The sequence below is a fragment of the Excalfactoria chinensis genome, chromosome 15 (genome assembly GCF_039878825.1).
Source record: "Excalfactoria chinensis isolate bCotChi1 chromosome 15, bCotChi1.hap2, whole genome shotgun sequence".
Classification (NCBI taxonomy): Eukaryota; Metazoa; Chordata; class Aves; order Galliformes; family Phasianidae; genus Excalfactoria; species Excalfactoria chinensis.
Genome location: NC_092839.1, coordinates 684,646 through 701,354, shown reverse-complemented (window position 1 = coordinate 701,354; position 16,709 = coordinate 684,646). Strand labels below are relative to the sequence as shown.

The 16,709-nt window shown below is 53.4% G+C and overlaps 1 protein-coding gene across 6 annotated transcripts in view; it reads left to right on the top strand.

The window, feature by feature from the left end:
- The window catches only part of CHD6 (chromodomain helicase DNA binding protein 6), a 70,322-nt gene that overhangs the window by 36,378 nt on the left and 17,235 nt on the right, over positions 1-16,709 (top strand). For 4 of the 6 annotated variants that reach the window (XM_072350564.1, XM_072350566.1, XM_072350563.1 and 1 more), the window contains 16 exons: positions 1,048-1,134; positions 1,400-1,534; positions 1,841-1,962; positions 2,529-2,772; positions 3,207-3,383; positions 5,149-5,292; positions 6,093-6,348; positions 6,879-7,089; positions 7,448-7,643; positions 8,007-8,171; positions 8,867-9,046; positions 10,092-10,202; positions 11,323-11,525; positions 11,941-12,140; positions 15,949-16,108; positions 16,429-16,518. In XM_072350564.1, the coding sequence (XP_072206665.1) occupies positions 1,048-1,134; positions 1,400-1,534; positions 1,841-1,962; positions 2,529-2,772; positions 3,207-3,383; positions 5,149-5,292; positions 6,093-6,348; positions 6,879-7,089; positions 7,448-7,643; positions 8,007-8,171; positions 8,867-9,046; positions 10,092-10,202; positions 11,323-11,525; positions 11,941-12,140; positions 15,949-16,108; positions 16,429-16,518 (2,681 nt within the window). Of the gene's footprint in view, positions 1-1,047; positions 1,135-1,399; positions 1,550-1,840; positions 1,963-2,528; positions 2,773-3,206; positions 3,384-5,148; positions 5,293-6,092; positions 6,349-6,878; positions 7,090-7,447; positions 7,644-8,006; positions 8,172-8,866; positions 9,047-10,091; positions 10,203-11,322; positions 11,526-11,940; positions 12,141-15,948; positions 16,109-16,428; positions 16,519-16,709 lie in introns of all 6 variants that reach the window. The other 2 variants (XM_072350560.1, XM_072350565.1) reach the window with 1 other exon arrangement.

Below are 16,709 nucleotides of genomic sequence, written 5' to 3'. Positions count from 1 at the left end.
CAGATGGCCCTTGCTGGTCACTGCCACCCCTGGAAGCACTGCTTAGTGGGAAGGAAGGCAGCACATAGTTCTGGTGCTTTCAGTGTTCATTTGGGGAATGTGCCTGCTTGTGGTGGAGCGGAGGGGAGAAAGACCTATAAATACCTGGGTGTAGGACCACTGCTGCCTGCTTTGCTTATACAGATTAATCTTGTTTAGTATGGAAGGTTTTCTATCATTTATGTTTCTGTTCCAAAGATAGTTGTTGGATCTTCAAACTGCCCCTTGTAAGTGTAAACTAGGTTGGTAGGCTATGAACATTGCCCCGTGGAAGTAATTGCAAACTCAGGGGAGTGTGTCTAATTTCTCACTCCTGAGTCTGTTTGTGACTTTCCCAGGATGCAAAGAAAAGGCATATGGTGGATGCACTGTTCTATCGACAGTTTAACAAAGAGCAACTGTTCTTTCCTGTGACTGGGGAGCTGTGAACACAGAAGTGTATTTTTCTTCATTCCCAAGCCCTAGACACTTCTCTCCAAGGACAACTGCTACTCTAAAGCCCACTCCTCCCCAGGCTTTCCCTTGCCTCCTGAGCAGTTGCTGCTAGTGTCTGCTGAGTAGAAAGTGGGGAAGAAGAGAGAGGCAGAGGGAACAAGGTGCCATCCCTTTCAGAGGAACTGGGGTCCATGAGGGAACAGCTGCAGGGACTCAGGTGGTGCTGTGTGTGGTTCTGGTCTGTGGCAGCCACAGCTCTGGATGCTGCATATAAGCTGGAGCATGCAGCTTAAGTCTTTGTGCCTCAGGGCCAGATGGGCTGAAGTGGACTGTTCTGCCTCCCAGCAAGGGCAGCACAGGGCCAGCAGCCCTGTGAGGGCTTTGCCTTCTACAGAGCTTCTACATCCTCCCTGCCCAGAGACAGATGTCTCATACCTGTGTCCATGGGCACTCGGTGTGCTGTGCACAGCAAGCAGCATGCTGGGGACAGATGTCCTGCGGTTGTTTTCTCATGCCCACCATCTGTTTAACCCTCGAATCACCTTGAACTTACCTCTCCTTTTGCTGTCACAGCCTGATGAGGATTTGTTTAACCCAGACTATGTGGAGGTAGATCGAATTCTGGAGGTGGCTCACACGAAGGACCCTGACACTGGAGAGGTAAGTGGCTGCACCTGCCCCATAGAGGGAGGGAGGTTCAGCAGGAGAGCTGGATCCAGCACACGCATCACATCATTTCTCGTCAGCTTGCCTTTCCAGCTTTGCACAGCTCAGACCCTACTTCTGGGGGCCCCCTGGCACTGGGGTAATACAGGGGCCACTGAGCGTTGCAGTGACTCAGTCTCAATTGCAGCCTGTGCCCATGCCGTGGGGCTGAGCAGCCGTGAGCCCTGCACTGGTCTACAAGCCTCTCTATGTGCTGCAGGAGGTGACTCACTACCTGGTGAAGTGGTGCTCGCTGCCCTATGAGGAGAGCACCTGGGAGCTGGAGGAGGATGTTGACCCAGGGAAGATTAAAGAGTTCGAAGCCCTCCAAATCCCTCCAGAAACCAAGCACATGGTAACGTACCCAGAGGTAACGTACCCAGCTGGCAACTGCTGCCCTGGGCAGGAGGGGACTGTTTGTTTTTTGTCAGGGTCTAACAGTGATCACCTTCTTGTCCCCACTACTTCAGTGCAGGCCTCACATCCTCCCCTCTGGAGTTGTTAGTTAGTGGGATTTGCGGGTGGGATCCAGAGGCCAAGACCTCTCTGTGAATGTGCTGAATGTTTTGAAGCATTGTCCTAGTGCACAGTCCCAGAATCAGGGGCTGGCCGCACTGGGCATTTGCTCTCCATTAATCTTGCTCCTGCTCTCTCTTCCTAGGAGCGCCCAGCATCTGAGTCCTGGCAGAAACTGGAGAAGTCCAGAGAGTACAAGAATAGCAACCAGCTGCGGGAATATCAGCTGGAGGGAATGAACTGGCTGCTCTTTAACTGGTATAACAGGTGAGGAGGGGCTGGAGCACTGGGTTCTCATGGGGGGTGCTGGCACATGCCTTTGTGGGAGTAGAGTGGACAAGCAGGGGCCTGACAGTGGCTGCTGAGAGCTGCCAGTGCTGGAGCTGATGGGCAGCGGCCAACAGCAGCTGTGTTTGTGTTAGCCTTGCAATTGAGCCTTTAGGAATGTTTCTCTGTGGTGATAGTATGGGCTTAGCTATGGGTCTAAAGTACGGCTGATTTTTGGTATTCTGATGACCCATTTTTGTGGGAGGAATGCTGAAGTATGCATGTGGAATACGTATGCATGTGGAGTATGCATCAGCAGGTTTTGTTCACAAGCTAGGGTGCACCCAAAAGACAGCTTCATTCATGCTAACTTCGAGTCCATCATCTGGAAGAGGTTGGATGGTCTGGCTTACCCAGACCGGTTTGGGCCACTGACCTGATTTCCCCTACACCACGGAGTAAGGTGTGCATGGAGGTGACATCCCTGACAGCACATTGAAGGGCTAGTGACAGGGCGGTTCCTGCCCCTGAGGGCCACATTAACCTGCCCTTGCCCATATCTGCAGGAAGAACTGCATCCTGGCTGATGAGATGGGGCTGGGAAAGACAATCCAGTCAATCACCTTCCTCTCAGAAATCTTCCTGATGGGCATCCATGGCCCCTTCCTCATCATCGCTCCCCTCTCCACCATCACTAACTGGGAGAGGGAGTTTCGCACCTGGACGGAGATGAATGCCATCGTGTACCACGGCAGCCAGATCAGCCGGCAGATGATCCAACAGTATGAGATGGTGTACAGGGACACACAGGTGACTGATGCACACAACACTCCCAGGATGTGTCCTCCAGTTCTGACTTCCTTTACTGGGGAAGCACTGAGTTGCACATGGGGCTTGTGGTGGTCTTTGCTGGCTTGGGCTAAGGGTGCACTGTGTATGAGTGAAGAAAATACCCAGTTCAAGCAGAAAGGGGAAATACAGCTGAGTCCCAGCCACAGCTGTTGTCCAGGCCTGATTATTTTGCTTTGAAGCTGTGCCTGGTTTGGGGACATGCAGACTGCAGCCAGCATGGAGGCTTGCAGGAATCTGCCCACTAATAGAGGGAGGTGAATGTGAGAGAATCCCGAGTAGGTTCATATGCTAACATTGTTATGGTGTCCAGCCTCTATGGATTGCCAGGATGTGTGACAGCGTCCTGCTGCCCTGCAGGAGTCGAGCGCTGCGTATGGTTTATATCTCCCTAGGGCAATCCACTGCCTGGGATCTTCAAGTTCCAAGTGGTTATCACCACCTTTGAGATGATCCTTGCTGACTGCCCAGAGCTGAAGAAGATCCAGTGGCGCTGCGTGGTCATTGATGAGGCGCATCGCCTGAAGAACAGGAACTGCAAACTGCTGGAGGGGCTGAAACTTATGGCCTTGGTGAGCACATCCTCCTCAGGTTCATGTGAGAGCTGTGTGGGTCAGAGGTAGCCATGCCAAGCAATTAGACGTCTCTGCCAGCTGCTCAGTCCCAGGGCCAGAGCTGAGTTCTCGCTGTCTCAGAGGGGAGGTTGTTTGGGAGCCACTTAGTTGCTAAATCAGCACTAATGATGGAGGACCCTTTGGTGGGTGGGGAACTGGTGACCTGTATGCATCACAGTGTTCTTTTTGCTGGAGTGCTAACCCACAGCTACATGACTCCTCCTATGTCCTTGCATCCTCGTGCACTCTCTGGCAGAGCATTAGCTGGCCACGCAGTGCAGCTTTGGACTGCTTCAGCACACAGAGATAGTGGCCGAGCAGCTATGTGCAACATCATTTGGCTGTGGTGTGATCAGGGTTGCCATATTTAAGGAGTTCTCTTAATTCTTTGCAAATGTGGGACTAGTTTGTGCCAGGGATAGTGGTGCAGGACTGTGTGTGATGGAAAAGGGGTCAGTGAGCTGCTCAGGGAAGTGGATTTGGATGTCCATATCCTTCACAGCTGTTTGTTGAGTAGAGGGCCATCAGGCCTATTGGTCCCATCTGGAGTACTGTATCCAGGCCTGAGGGCCCCCAGCACAGAGGGGCCGTGAACTGTTGGAGCAGGTACACAGGAGGGCCATGAAGGTGGTTGGAGGGCTGGAGCACCTCTCCTATGAAGACAGGCTGAGGGAGTTGGGCTGGTTTAACTTGGAGAAGAAAAGGCTTCAGGGAGATGGCATCGTGGCCTTCCAGTGCTAGAAGGGAGCTTACAAGTGTTGGGACAAGGGGATTGGCTTTAAATTAAAAGAGGGAAGATTTAGATTAGATGTCTGGGGAAATTTTTTACTCGGAGGGTGATGAGGTGCTGGAACATGTTGCCCTGGGAGGTTGTGGAGGCATTCAAGGCCAGGGTGGGTGGAATCCTGGCAGCCTAGTCTGGTGGCTGACAATCCTGCCTGTGGCAGGGCGTTGGAGTGAGGTGATCATTAAGGCCCCTTCAACCTAAGACATGCTGTGATTCTGTGATCCTTTCCTACCCAGCTGGGTCACACTGAGCTGTAGCTGGACAGAAATTAGTAGTCTTAAGTCTCCTGTGTTCCCCAAATCCCTGATATCCCCCCATGACCTTGTCTCTTGTCCTTGTGAGCTGCCTGGGGCTAAGAGCGAATGCTGCTGTCCTGCCTATATAGCCATCACCTTCCTTTGCACAAGTCTCCTGGAAGCCTCCCAGCCATTTGCCCTTCTTTCATAGCAGGTGACTCTTGAGGATGTTACCTGCATTAGGTCTAGCATTAGGCCTGAGCAATGAGTGGATGTGTCGGTCTCTGGCAGTGCTGAGACAGAGCAGCTGGTGAGCCCTAGGAGATAGCACTCAGAGCAGTGCTCTGATCTACCAGAAAAAATCTTACCCCTTTGTGCACGGGGTCTTGGGCATTGTCAGCATCCCTGTCCATGTGCTAGCACAGCTGTACCAAGGGGCTCATGTCAAGGTAGGGCTGAGCCATGGGGCAGCATGGGGGTCTTAGTTTTGGCTGTTCTTGCTGCACAGCCAGACTGGTGCATCCTGGAAACCACAAGACAGCAGCTGGGTCAGCACTGTGGCCGAGGAGCCGCTCTGGGGGTTCCTTTGCCTCTTGGTCAGTGCTCTTCTGGGGCTGGAAGACAACAAACATTGTGATCTTGGGGCCCTTTGGATCTAACCAGAGGGCCAGCCTTCAACCTGTTTTCTGTGTACACCCAGGAGCACAAGGTGCTGCTGACAGGCACCCCCCTGCAGAACTCAGTGGAGGAGCTCTTCAGCCTCTTGAATTTCCTGGAGCCACAACAGTTTCCCTCAGAGACAGCCTTCCTGGAGGAGTTTGGAGACCTGAAGACAGAAGAGCAGGTACCTAGAAGAGTGAGGCTGGTGGCTTAGTGCAGATCGCTGAGACAGCTGGCATACACTCAGACTTAATGGAAGTGAACACCACCCCTCAGTGCTTAAAGATCTGCTCTTTGCAAAGTGCAGTGTTACATGTAGGCCCTGGACTCATCCAGGAGAAGCAAAACTATGACAGAGGCCATAGGCCAGTGCTGCTTTGGAGAGAGAAGACCTGTGCCATGCCAAGGGCGGGGTCTGCTCCCTGCATAGTTTCCCACTGCTGCATGCTTGGGCAGCTCAGTGCACCCAACTTTTCCATCTTGTCTGTCCAGAAGAAGTGTAGGGTGAGTGAGGAAGTCAGTAAGTCCGTGTGTCTGTCACTCTGTCAGGTTTCCTGGAGAACCATCCTTGAAAGATCCCCTTGAGCATGGGTCATGGGGAGCAGCACAGTACCTTGGGCTGCTTCACCGCTGTTTTGAGTGTCTAGCTTAAGTGAAGATTGCAAAAGATCATCATCCTAGGGAAGCAGGCATGAATGCATGGGGCACCCATTAGTTGTGATCAAAGCTTCTGGCTGTCCTGCAGCATACACAAGTATCCAAGGCTGCCTGCAACAGAACTGTGCAGAGTTCACGGACCATTCACTTCCCTGCTGCAGGGAAGCCAGATCCTAAAGCTTCCCTGTTTGTCAGAGCAGTTGTTTCAGGGCCCTTTATAGTGGTTTTCCAGCCTGGAGAGGCTCTAATATTGCTGGCCTCTCTGCTGTTGTCACCACGTGCTTGCCATGCAGGGAGGGCAGTGAATCTCTGCTCTTGCTCTGGCAGGTGAAGAAGCTGCAGTCCATCCTGAAGCCCATGATGCTGCGACGGCTGAAAGATGATGTAGAGAAGAATCTGGCACCCAAGCAGGAGACCATCATCGAGGTGGAGCTGACCAACATCCAGAAAAAATACTACCGAGCCATTTTGGAGAAGAACTTTTCCTTTCTGTCTAAGGGTGCCAACCAGCACAATATGCCCAACCTCATCAACACCATGATGGAGCTGCGGAAGTGCTGCAATCACCCATATCTCATCAATGGTGAGGGCTGTGCACCAGCACTGTGGGGGTTGGGTCTCACTGCAGTGTTTACTTGTCACTGCCCACAGGGCTCCCTCAGCTCTGGTCTTCTGCCTGCAGTGATCTGCCTTGGTGCCCTCCTGGGCAGCCCAGCTCCCCTGCAGTGCTGCCTGCTGCTTGGGCACTGCTGGCCTCAGCGTCCTACCAGGCTCTCTGTGTACAGCTGTTTCAGGGGCATTTTAGAGTGGAGTTTTCTTTAGCGTTCCGGTGTGATGTGTTCTGTCAAGAGCTGGTGCAAGACCAGAAGGAGTAGAGTCAGAGTAGTGGAGGATCTTTTGGAGGTCTCTAGCCAGCCTCCCTAGGTCTGGTCAGCTGCAAGGATTCCATTCCTTGCATGGTGGCTTGCTGTTGCCCTAGACAGGAAGCTGGAGTCAGCTGTGCTGCCAGCCTGACCAAGAGCTCACATCCCTTGGGTTTGCAACTAGATGATCTTTAAGGTCCTTTCCAGCCCAAGCCTTTCTATGATTCTGTGATCCATTCTCACCTGGCAGGGGCAGAGGAGAAGATCCTAGAAGACTTCCGTAAAACACACAGCCCAGAGGCACCAGACTTCCAGCTGCAGGCTATGATCCAGGCAGCTGGGAAACTGGTGCTCATCGACAAGCTGCTTCCCAAGCTGATTGCTGGTGGGCACAAGGTGCTCATCTTCTCCCAGATGGTGCGCTGCCTTGACATCCTGGAAGACTATCTCATTCAGAGGCGGTTAGTACAAGCTTCGGCATTCACCTCAGTTCCTGCATGTCATATCCATCCTGCACTGTAGATACTCGAGTGGAAAAAGCACAGGGTGGGGAGTTTGTCATTCTGTGCCCACGTTCCAAAGGATCTGAGTTACAGGTTAGCACTGAAGGGTACAGAGACTCCAATGCTGGGCAGTCTGACCTGGCCATTCTGTATTGCCTAGGAATGACCAGATGGAGATAGGACCTTCCTGCGGTCCTAGTTTGGGTTGACTGCATGTCCACATGCAGCTTGGGGGAAGGAGCAAGAAGGGGTTTGTAGCTGTAGGAAGGTCAGGCCCTGCCATGACCCTGCTCTCACCTCTTCCCTCTTGGAGCAGGTACACCTATGAGCGAATCGATGGGCGGGTGCGTGGCAACCTGCGCCAAGCTGCCATCGACCGCTTCTGCAAGCCTGACTCGGATCGCTTTGTCTTTCTGCTGTGCACACGGGCGGGTGGACTGGGCATCAACCTTACTGCTGCCGACACCTGCATCATCTTTGATTCAGACTGGAACCCACAGAATGACCTCCAGGTAATGGGCCAGGCGAGGCTGGACCATACAGCTTCTATTGCCCCAGCCAGCTGGAGAGATGTGGGCAGCAGCACTATCAGCTCTGATATGATGTGCAGCATTTGGAGAGCTAGTACACATCATGGGGGAGATCCCACTGTAACTCTAAAAGCGCAGGTGGACAACACTTTGCCTGTACCTGGTGACAGAAGGGTTGAGGAGAGTGAAGGCCTGATCCCCATTTCCTTGCCTTGGAATGGTGGGTCTAGCTCCTACTCCAGCTCAGCCACATATGCTCAGTAAGGGGTGCTCAGTAAGGGGTGCCCCAGGAGGTGGGAGATGTTGGGCTCACAACCTTTAAGCCTGTGCCCTCCTCTTTCTCAGGCTCAAGCTCGCTGCCACCGGATCGGGCAGAGCAAGGCAGTGAAGGTGTATCGCCTCATCACCAGGAACTCGTACGAGCGGGAGATGTTTGACAAGGCCAGCCTGAAACTGGGCCTGGATAAGGCTGTGCTGCAGGACATCAACCGCAAGGGCGGCACCAATGGGGTAAGTTAGCAATCAGAGTGGGGTTCAGCAGAAGGCTCTGTGTTAGAGTACGACTCCTTCCCGTGCATCCTGTCCCTCTGTTTCTTCTGTGCAGCTTTGCAAGGCTGTGTCCCCACATGGGGCTAAAAGCCTCAGATTCAAGGTGGGAAGGATCACATCTGGGCTCAGATCATACAGCTTTCTGCAGCATTGGGTGCTGTCACAAGGACACTAGTTCATTGTCGTTGGACAACATCCCCAGCCTGTCTGTCCCTCTCCTACCAGAGCTTAAGAGGCCAAAGACTATGTGGCAGCTCTGCTGCCGCTCATGAGAAGAGATTGTAGGCTATATTAGCAGCCCACCCAGCCCATTTCAGCCGTGCAGAGCTGTTTTCATGAGCATTGTACAATACTGTGCAAAGCTGGAAGGTAGATTGGAGAGAGGAAGAGGCTGGGTAAATCCTGGAAGAATTGCAAGTGACTGCCAAGTTGCAGCAGGCTTCTGGGTAGGGAAAGCCCAGTTCTTTATGCTCACACTCCTGCTGTTCAGCCTGGCAGGCTGCCCTTGCACTGTCACAGAGTTTGTGGGCATGTAATACTGTGTCTGGTTGACATGGACTCATGCAGCAGGAGGCCTGGGGTCAGAAGAGCCTTCACCCACGGTGCTGGTACCCAGAGCAGCTGGCAGGGTTGGTGACGGTGTTGTGTTTGGGCAGGTCCAGCAGCTCTCAAAGATGGAGGTGGAGGACCTGCTGCGGAAGGGTGCCTATGGTGCTCTGATGGATGAGGAGGATGAAGGATCCAAGTTCTGTGAGGAGGACATTGACCAGATCCTCCAGCGCAGGACGCAGACCATCACAATCCAGTCTGAGGGGAAGGGCTCCACCTTTGCCAAGGTGTGTCATACTCTTTGGGTGGGAAGTGCCTCCTGGGGCAGCAGGGTGCCCCTCTGTGGGGTGTAGCTCAGTTCTGTTGGCATGGCCTCTTCCCTGTGTATGGCTGAAGCTGTATCCACCTGGAGGCCAAGCTCTTCTGCTTGTCCCTGCATGCCTAGGAGTAAGACCTTGTTGGAACATGGAAACAGCATGTTCTCCTGTCTCAGGAGGTCAGCAGAGCAGTGAGGAGGGGGCTGCCAGCCTGAGAGAATTGAGAGTTGTGCCAGCTTGGCAATGTACACTTGCAGTCCAGAAAGCCAACTGTATCCTGGTGTGTGTCAAAGGAAACATGACCAGAAGGGCAGAGAGGTGATTTTCTCCCTCTACTCTGCTCTTGTGAGACCTCGTTCTTGTGAGTACTGCATTCAGCTCTGGGGCCCCCTGCACAAAGACGTGGAGCTGCTGCAGAGGGTCCAGAGGAGGCCACAAAGATGCTCAGAGAGATAGAGCACCTCTGCTGTGGAGACAGGCTGAGGGAGCTGGGGATGTTCTGCCTGGAGAAGAGAAGGCAGAAGGGTGTGGAATGACTTTGTGGTACCTTCAGCACAGCTCATCCCTGTGGCCAGCCTCACTCTGCTGTCATAGGACCTGGCTCTGCAGGATGATCCCTGAGGAGGTGACAGGACCTGGTTGCTGGCCTCCACGATGCCAGAAGCTGTGTGCTGCCACACCATGGGGAGCTGACTGCCTTGGGGTCCTGACAGCCCCACCAGAGCAGCCTCCTGCAGCCAGCTCACAGGAAGGAGCCCAATGGGCCAGCTCTGTGCTGTGCTTTTGGCTGCTGTCCTTGGGGAACTGTCAGGCTCCCCTCCACTCACAGGTGGCACAGCCCAGGCTCAGCTTCCAGCAGGCCAGGCAGGACTGTAGTGGAAAGAGGTTCAGCTTCCTTAAGCAAACAAAGAGCTTTCTGGCATGTGTCAAAATAGGGTGCATTGTGTTGGGGATCTCTGCTGGGGAAAGCACATCTGGAGCTTCAACCTATTCACTCACCTTCTCTCACTCTCAGGCCAGCTTTGTAGCATCAGGCAACAGAACTGACATCTCCTTAGATGACCCCAACTTCTGGCAAAAGTGGGCCAAAATAGCAGAGCTTGATACTGATGCCAAGAATGAAAAGGTAAGATCCAGTTCATGGCCTGTGAGCCCACAGCCGGTACAGAATTAGCCCACACCTGAGTCTGGGAGGTCCTTTGGTGGCTATGTAGTAGGTCATGTTCAATCTCCATGTTCTCAAAGAAGCAAACCGCTCTAAGATCCAGACACAAGTAGGGCTGAGGGGAGCTGCCCAGGGTTTCTTCAGACCTGATGGAGCAAGTGGGGACAGGTTAGAATTGTGCCACTGCTTCCTCCTTCTGCATTTGCAGCCCCGCTGCTCTGCCTTCAGGCTGGTGATGGGAACAAGGAAGAAAGCCAGGTTATGCAGCGGCCCATCTCTATGAGCAAAGGGATGTGGTCTATGGATTGGATGCTCTAGCGGTCTTACTGCCCTGCCTGGCAAATAGGCTCCTTCCCAACAGGGACCATGGGGAGTGTGGCAGCTGGAGCTCCAGGGAGCCTGAGCTTGGCTTCCCTTGACCTGACTGCAAAACTGCTGGACCTTCCCCATGCATCTCTGTGGTGCATCCTTGTTCTTGGCCCTACCTGCTATCCGAATGCTAAGATGAGCTGCAGCCTTGCTGGTGACTCGCTGTATGTCTGGAGACAGCACAGATGGGGCTCCTGCCCTGAGCTGGGATGATGATGACATGAATTCATTTAGCATTGATGGGAAGTAGAGGAGGCATGTGCACACTATTTGATTTCATGTTGCTCCTTCCTGCCCCTTTTTGGTGGCTGCCTTTCCTCTTCCAGCCCACCTCCCTCCCCATCAACACAACAACACTACCTTCAGCACTGCTCATCCCAGGCATTGCTGAGTGGGCCAGGAGTGTAATTCAGAGCTGAATCAGTTGCTGAACATCAGCAGTTTGACCTCTGATGGCCTGATTTTCAGCCTCTGAGCATTCAGGCTAAATTCTGTGCTGGCTAGGAATTGTCTTGTGTGCAGACAAAGCCACATGAAGCAAATCTGGGGCTGGGATCCTTGTGGCAAGGTGGTGACCAGCCCCGGGGCTGGGAACTAGGAACCAGAGGTGTGAACAGAGCCAGAGAGCAGCAGCAGGGAGGACTTACTGTGACATGATGGAGGGCAGGTGTTGCTGCCCACAGCTGAGCGCATTCCCTCTTTGTTCCCATAGGAGAGCTTGGTCATTGACAGGCCCCGTGTGCGGAAGCAGACCAAACACTACAACTCCTTCGAGGAGGATGAGCTGATGGAGTTCTCTGAGCTGGACAGTGACTCGGATGAGCGACCCACGCGCTCACGGCGCTTCAATGAGAAGACTCGGCGGTATCTGCGAGCTGAGTGCTTCCGCGTGGAGAAGAACCTGCTCATATTTGGGTGAGTCTCACCCCCTCGCAGAGACCATGGCCATGTCCTCCAGCTGCCCGCACACACAGGTGGGCCTTCCACTGCCACAGTCACGTTCTGTCCATCCTCACAATAGATACCCAAAGCAGTGTTCCCTTCTTCTAGCAGTGACCTTCCCAGTGGTAACTGGACTCCTAGGCTCTAAGCAAGGATTTGAGTGGACAGGGGACAAAGGCAATGCTGGCGGTCAGGACTTCCAGTCTGCTCTTGCCCACAGCCTGTTCAGTCCTGTGTAAACTTCTCACTATCTCTGCTCCCATGATGTGGGGATGTAAGAACCCTGTCCTTGAGATCTGTGCCCCTGTGTGAACTCATGGAGGGTGGTGTTGGTGAGCTCTCTAGCTGCTCAAGAGTGTTTATTGTCTCTCTGTTGCTGCTGTTCCAGCTGGGGACGATGGAAAGATATCCTGACCCACGGGCGCTTCAAGTGGCACCTGAACGAAAAGGACATGGAGATGATTTGTCGAGCACTGCTGGTTTATTGCGTCAAGCACTACAAAGGGGATGAGAAGATAAAGAGTTTTATCTGGGATCTCATCACACCAACGAAGGATGGCCAGAACCAGGCTCTGCAGAATCACTCAGGTATTGCGTGTTCTCTCTGCCATTGCAACAGTATCTGTCACTAGTGTGCCTCGTGCAGGACTAGGCTGAAGAACTGAAAGCAAAGCCATTTTGAAACAGCCAGGAAGCACTTGTGGTTAAGCATGATGACTTTCTCATTGCAGAGAAAGTGTCTGCCATGGGGCTGACCTCTACACAGACCACAGGGGCTGCCTGTGTGTGGGAGTGTAGTTCATGGCTTCTAATGCTTGTTTGGCTGTGGCTGGTGTGGAGAGAGCCTTGCAGAGGGAGCAGAAATGCCAGCCCACTTTTGAGAGGGGCCTGCAAAGTTTTATCTGAGTGTAATGTCAGAGTTTCCCTGTGCTGGCAGACACTGCACTGTGAGCTCACAAGTGTTGGTGACCAGCTGAACATGTTGGCTGGGACAGTTGTGGGGGTGCCTGGCTTTTCCTCAGAGCAGCTTAGGATGCAGAGCGGATCATCACACAGGGACCTACTTGTGCCAGCCCAGTCCTGAGGCTAAAGTTGGATCTGCCTGGTCCTGGCCTTACATCTGCTCAGTTGTTTGGAGATGTCAGGGGACACTGGCAGTGCAGTCTGTGCAGCTGTCTCATCCTATGTCACCAGCTTGTGCCTCCTCTTGTCACAGTTCTTGTCCCAGACACACTGCTCTGCAGTGCCTGCCCTGGTTGGTGAGAGTGCAGCGTTGATGATTTGTCATGAGTTGCTGCAGTGCAGAATCCTTCTGAGGTGGTGCAGGACCCCATATCTCAGGTTTGGCTACACCCTCCTGGTTGAGAGGACTAGTGCACATATATGCGAAGTCTGAATGCCCCACATATTACACCATGTGTTCAGATTTTAATTGTATCTGAATTCCATCGGGCTGAGGCTTCCTATGTGCCCTCAGCTTCTGATGGGGTCCAGCAGGGCTTTTTCTTGCCCTGTTCTCCCACTGCCCCTCCTACTCCCAGGGGAATGGGCTCTGCAGACTTTCCTCCATGCCTGCGTTGCAGTGTCTGCTCTCTGTAGGAGTCCCTTGCAGCACAGCAAAGTGCCATCACACAGCCACAGTGGCTTTTGTCTTTCCTGGTATGAAGCTTGTGCTGGCTCTTTTTGCCACCTGGATGGTTGCAGCCTGGGACACATGTGCCCTTTCTGTGTCAGAGGACTCTGAACCGGGCAACACCATGCCTGCATCACACGACTTTCAGGACAGGTGAGTTGGGTTGGGAAGCTGTGAGGGGAGCCCTTAGTGCTCTCTCAGGGTGATCAAGCCCCATGGCTGCGTGCTGCTTGTGGGGCATATAGTGAGGAGTGAGGAGGCTGGGTCTCCCCAGCCTGCTTTTGGCACTGCTGAGACAGGCTGAAACCTGAAGCTCCCATTTAAAGATAGTGGCATGCAGGTGGAGCATCTCTGGAGCAGGAATACATGCTGAGCATGACATGGTGCTCAAACACCATGGGGCAGTCTCAAGACTCAGCATAACTGTTTCCTTCTGTCTGGAAATGTCTGACTGGCTTTACAGCGTGAGGTCTGAGCATGTGGCCTTCAGGGGCTTCCTCTAGTCATTCCTCAGCAAGGAGCTACTGGCAGGGCTCCCTCCTACTCATGCAGCCCTGCACAGAGCACTTGGTGTGAGCCTGAGAGCCCTGTGGGGAGCAGAGCAAAAAGAAATTAATTGGCTGATATGAATGGGCTTTATGTAAGTAGTGCCAAGTAACAAACAAGCAGCAGTTTCAGTGAAGGGTCAGTAATGCTTTTCTGCAAGAGCAGCACTATAACCCATGCGTTTGGATATTTAGCACAGGGAAGCAACCTGGAGCTTCTCTGCCATCTTTTCAGAGTGGCTTTTCTCAGGTATACAACCCCACTGTTGTGTTGACCAGGGGTTAACAGAACCATCTAGTCTAAAGTCAGGGGCTGGGGGAGAGCAGAGCTCTCGAGTGCAGAGCAGGCACACAGCAGGTGCTGCCAAGGCTCACCAGGGAACCAGAGCTCTCCTGGATGCAGAGCTGACCAGGCAAGACATACTCCAGCTACTTCTGATGTGCAGAAGGGAACAGAAAACTTCCAGCCCTTGCACATGCCTCCTGGCTCCTCAATCCTGTGTCAGGGTAACTGTGAAAGGGTGAGTGGGACCTGTGGCCAGCCCTGCTCAGACCTTTGCTGGGCCCAGTGGGCTCTTGCTGGCCATCCTGGCGCGGGGCTGAGCTGTGAGGAAGGCAGCGTTTGCCCAGACTATGTGATGCCAAATTGGTGCTGGGGGCAGAGCCTGGTGACCACTGCAGGCCCCACAGCTGCCTGAGCTGGAGCTGTCTTCATGTCATGGAGCGGCAAGCACTGTGCAGGTGTTGAGGGCACCGTGGTGCACTCTGTTCTGCCTGGTATTCCAGACCAGATGGCTCTAGCAGCACCATTGAGGCTTTTCTTTCCCCTCTGTGTGCACATGTGCAGGAGAGGACACTGACAGGACTATGCCTGGGAAGTGACTGTGCACAGTGCAGCTCATCTCTCTTGGAATACTCCAAACAGTGGTGACCTCACCAGGCATCATTCCTGTGCTCTGCTCCAAACTCACATGTTATTTCAAGGTTGAAAATGTGTTTTTCAGCTCCAGCCGCTGGATCTCACTTTATCTTTGTCAGCCAGATGGAACTGTGTTGCTTTCCCATTCAGTATGTTTGCCAAGTGCAAATACCACCTGCAGTGATCTGGTTCCCACATAGCCCTCCTTCTGGTGCATGGAATGGGAAACAACCCCAGAAGATCAGATCATCAGGATTATTTTTTGGTCTTTGATCATGTGGAAGCCTCTTGCTTGAACTCTTGTCCAGAATTACTCTGTGGTCCCTGGAGGGTGAACTTCAGAGCAGGCAGTGTTGGCCAGGAAAGGCTCTGAGAGCTGTGTCTGGGGCTGAGGTCCCTGCCACACTTCCATTTGATGTATTCATACATACATTGAGGGATCCTGTTATCCCCTGGGCTCAGCACTGCATTGAGCCCCCACAGCAATACCGTTTCTGTGGTGATCCCCATGTTTTTCTAAGAGATGGAGTCTCACACGCTCTAGGTTTACCTTGTGAGCTTCATTGGCAGCTCCTTCACCTGTGTTGGGCTGAGTGAAGATGTTACAAACCCCCTGAGATCTGTCAGCTTTGATGTGTCTGAGATGTACCGTGTCTATCCCATGTGATGCAAGTGTTAAGCAGAAATGGCATGTCATGTTAAACAGAGTGTCAGGGTGCTGCTCGTTGGCTTTATCAGCCAGCCCTGTAAGTGTTATCAAAAGGCAACAGCCTGTTTTCCTAAGATCTTTCCTCTCCTGATCCAGCGCTGACTGATAGTTTTATCAGAGCTGTTGCAGTGACAGAGGAATGAATCTGTGATTTTACCCAGCCCAGTCCTTCTTTCCAGTAACAGCTTTCAAGCTGTGCGGCCACGCTTGTCTCTCTGGTTGTGGGCATAGGATCTCAGAGATGGGTGTGATGCTCCTGGCTCTGTGCTGGGGGTGATCTGAAGAGCAGGCTGGGGGCTTTAAAGTGTTCTGAGCAATGCCTGCCCCACAGCGGCCAGCCTTACTGGGCTGCAAGAAGGGTAATGACCCCACCACATACCTGAGCCTTGCGGGCTCTGCTGTTCAGTGGCAGCATTTTATAAACCTGGGCACATACACATCTCTGCAACCCTGGCTTGCAGCCTGCAGCCCGCAGCTGTGCAGGGCCTCCTTCAACTCCCAGACGTGTTGCCTTGACATGGCTGTGCGGAAGGCACCTGGCCTGGCCCACAGTGCCCATGATGCTCACTTGCTGCCACTTGCTGTTACAGGTTTGTCAGCACCAGTGCCCAGAGGCAGGAAGGGGAAGAAGACAAAGAACCAAATGCTGCTTCCAGAGATAAAGAATGCAGACTGGCTTGCTACATGCAACCCTGAGGTGGTCCTGCATGATGACAGCTACAAGAAGCACCTCAAACAACACTGCAATAAGTGAGTTTAGGAACCCATGACAGCTTGTGGGGCATGGAGGGGGTGGGAGCGAGCCATGGGGGGCTCTGCCCATGCAGAGCATTGGGCTTGGGTGCTTCTCCTGTTGACAAGGCTGGAGCAGTGTTCTGGGCAGCAGCCCTTGAGCTGCCCACGCTACAGGGAGTCAGATAGCATTCAGAGGGTGAGTCCTTCCATGTGGGAACACCACATGGAGCAGCTTTTGCTGCTCTCGGGACCTTCACAGCACCCCCTGCAAATGCTCCAGCGACAGCTCTGAGCACCTGCATGTGAATGTGTGTTCTCTGTGTGCCCGAGAACAGGGTTCTGCTGCGAGTGCGGATGCTGTACTACCTGAAGGCTGAGGTGCTCGGGGAGGCCGCTGACAAAGCCTTCGAGGGCACCCCTGCCAGGTAGGAACTTCAGGTGAACCCCAGCATTGCTTCTCATGGTGACGGTAGCGGTGCTTGAGCAGTGTCACTGTCAGCCCGGCCAGGCCTGCTCTGAGCATATTGTGGCATGCTTTGGTGGTGGCTGTGTGTGAGCAGGAGCTGTGGCAGCTCTGAGGCCACAGTGCCAGCCTGGGGGAGAATCTGTGTGCTGC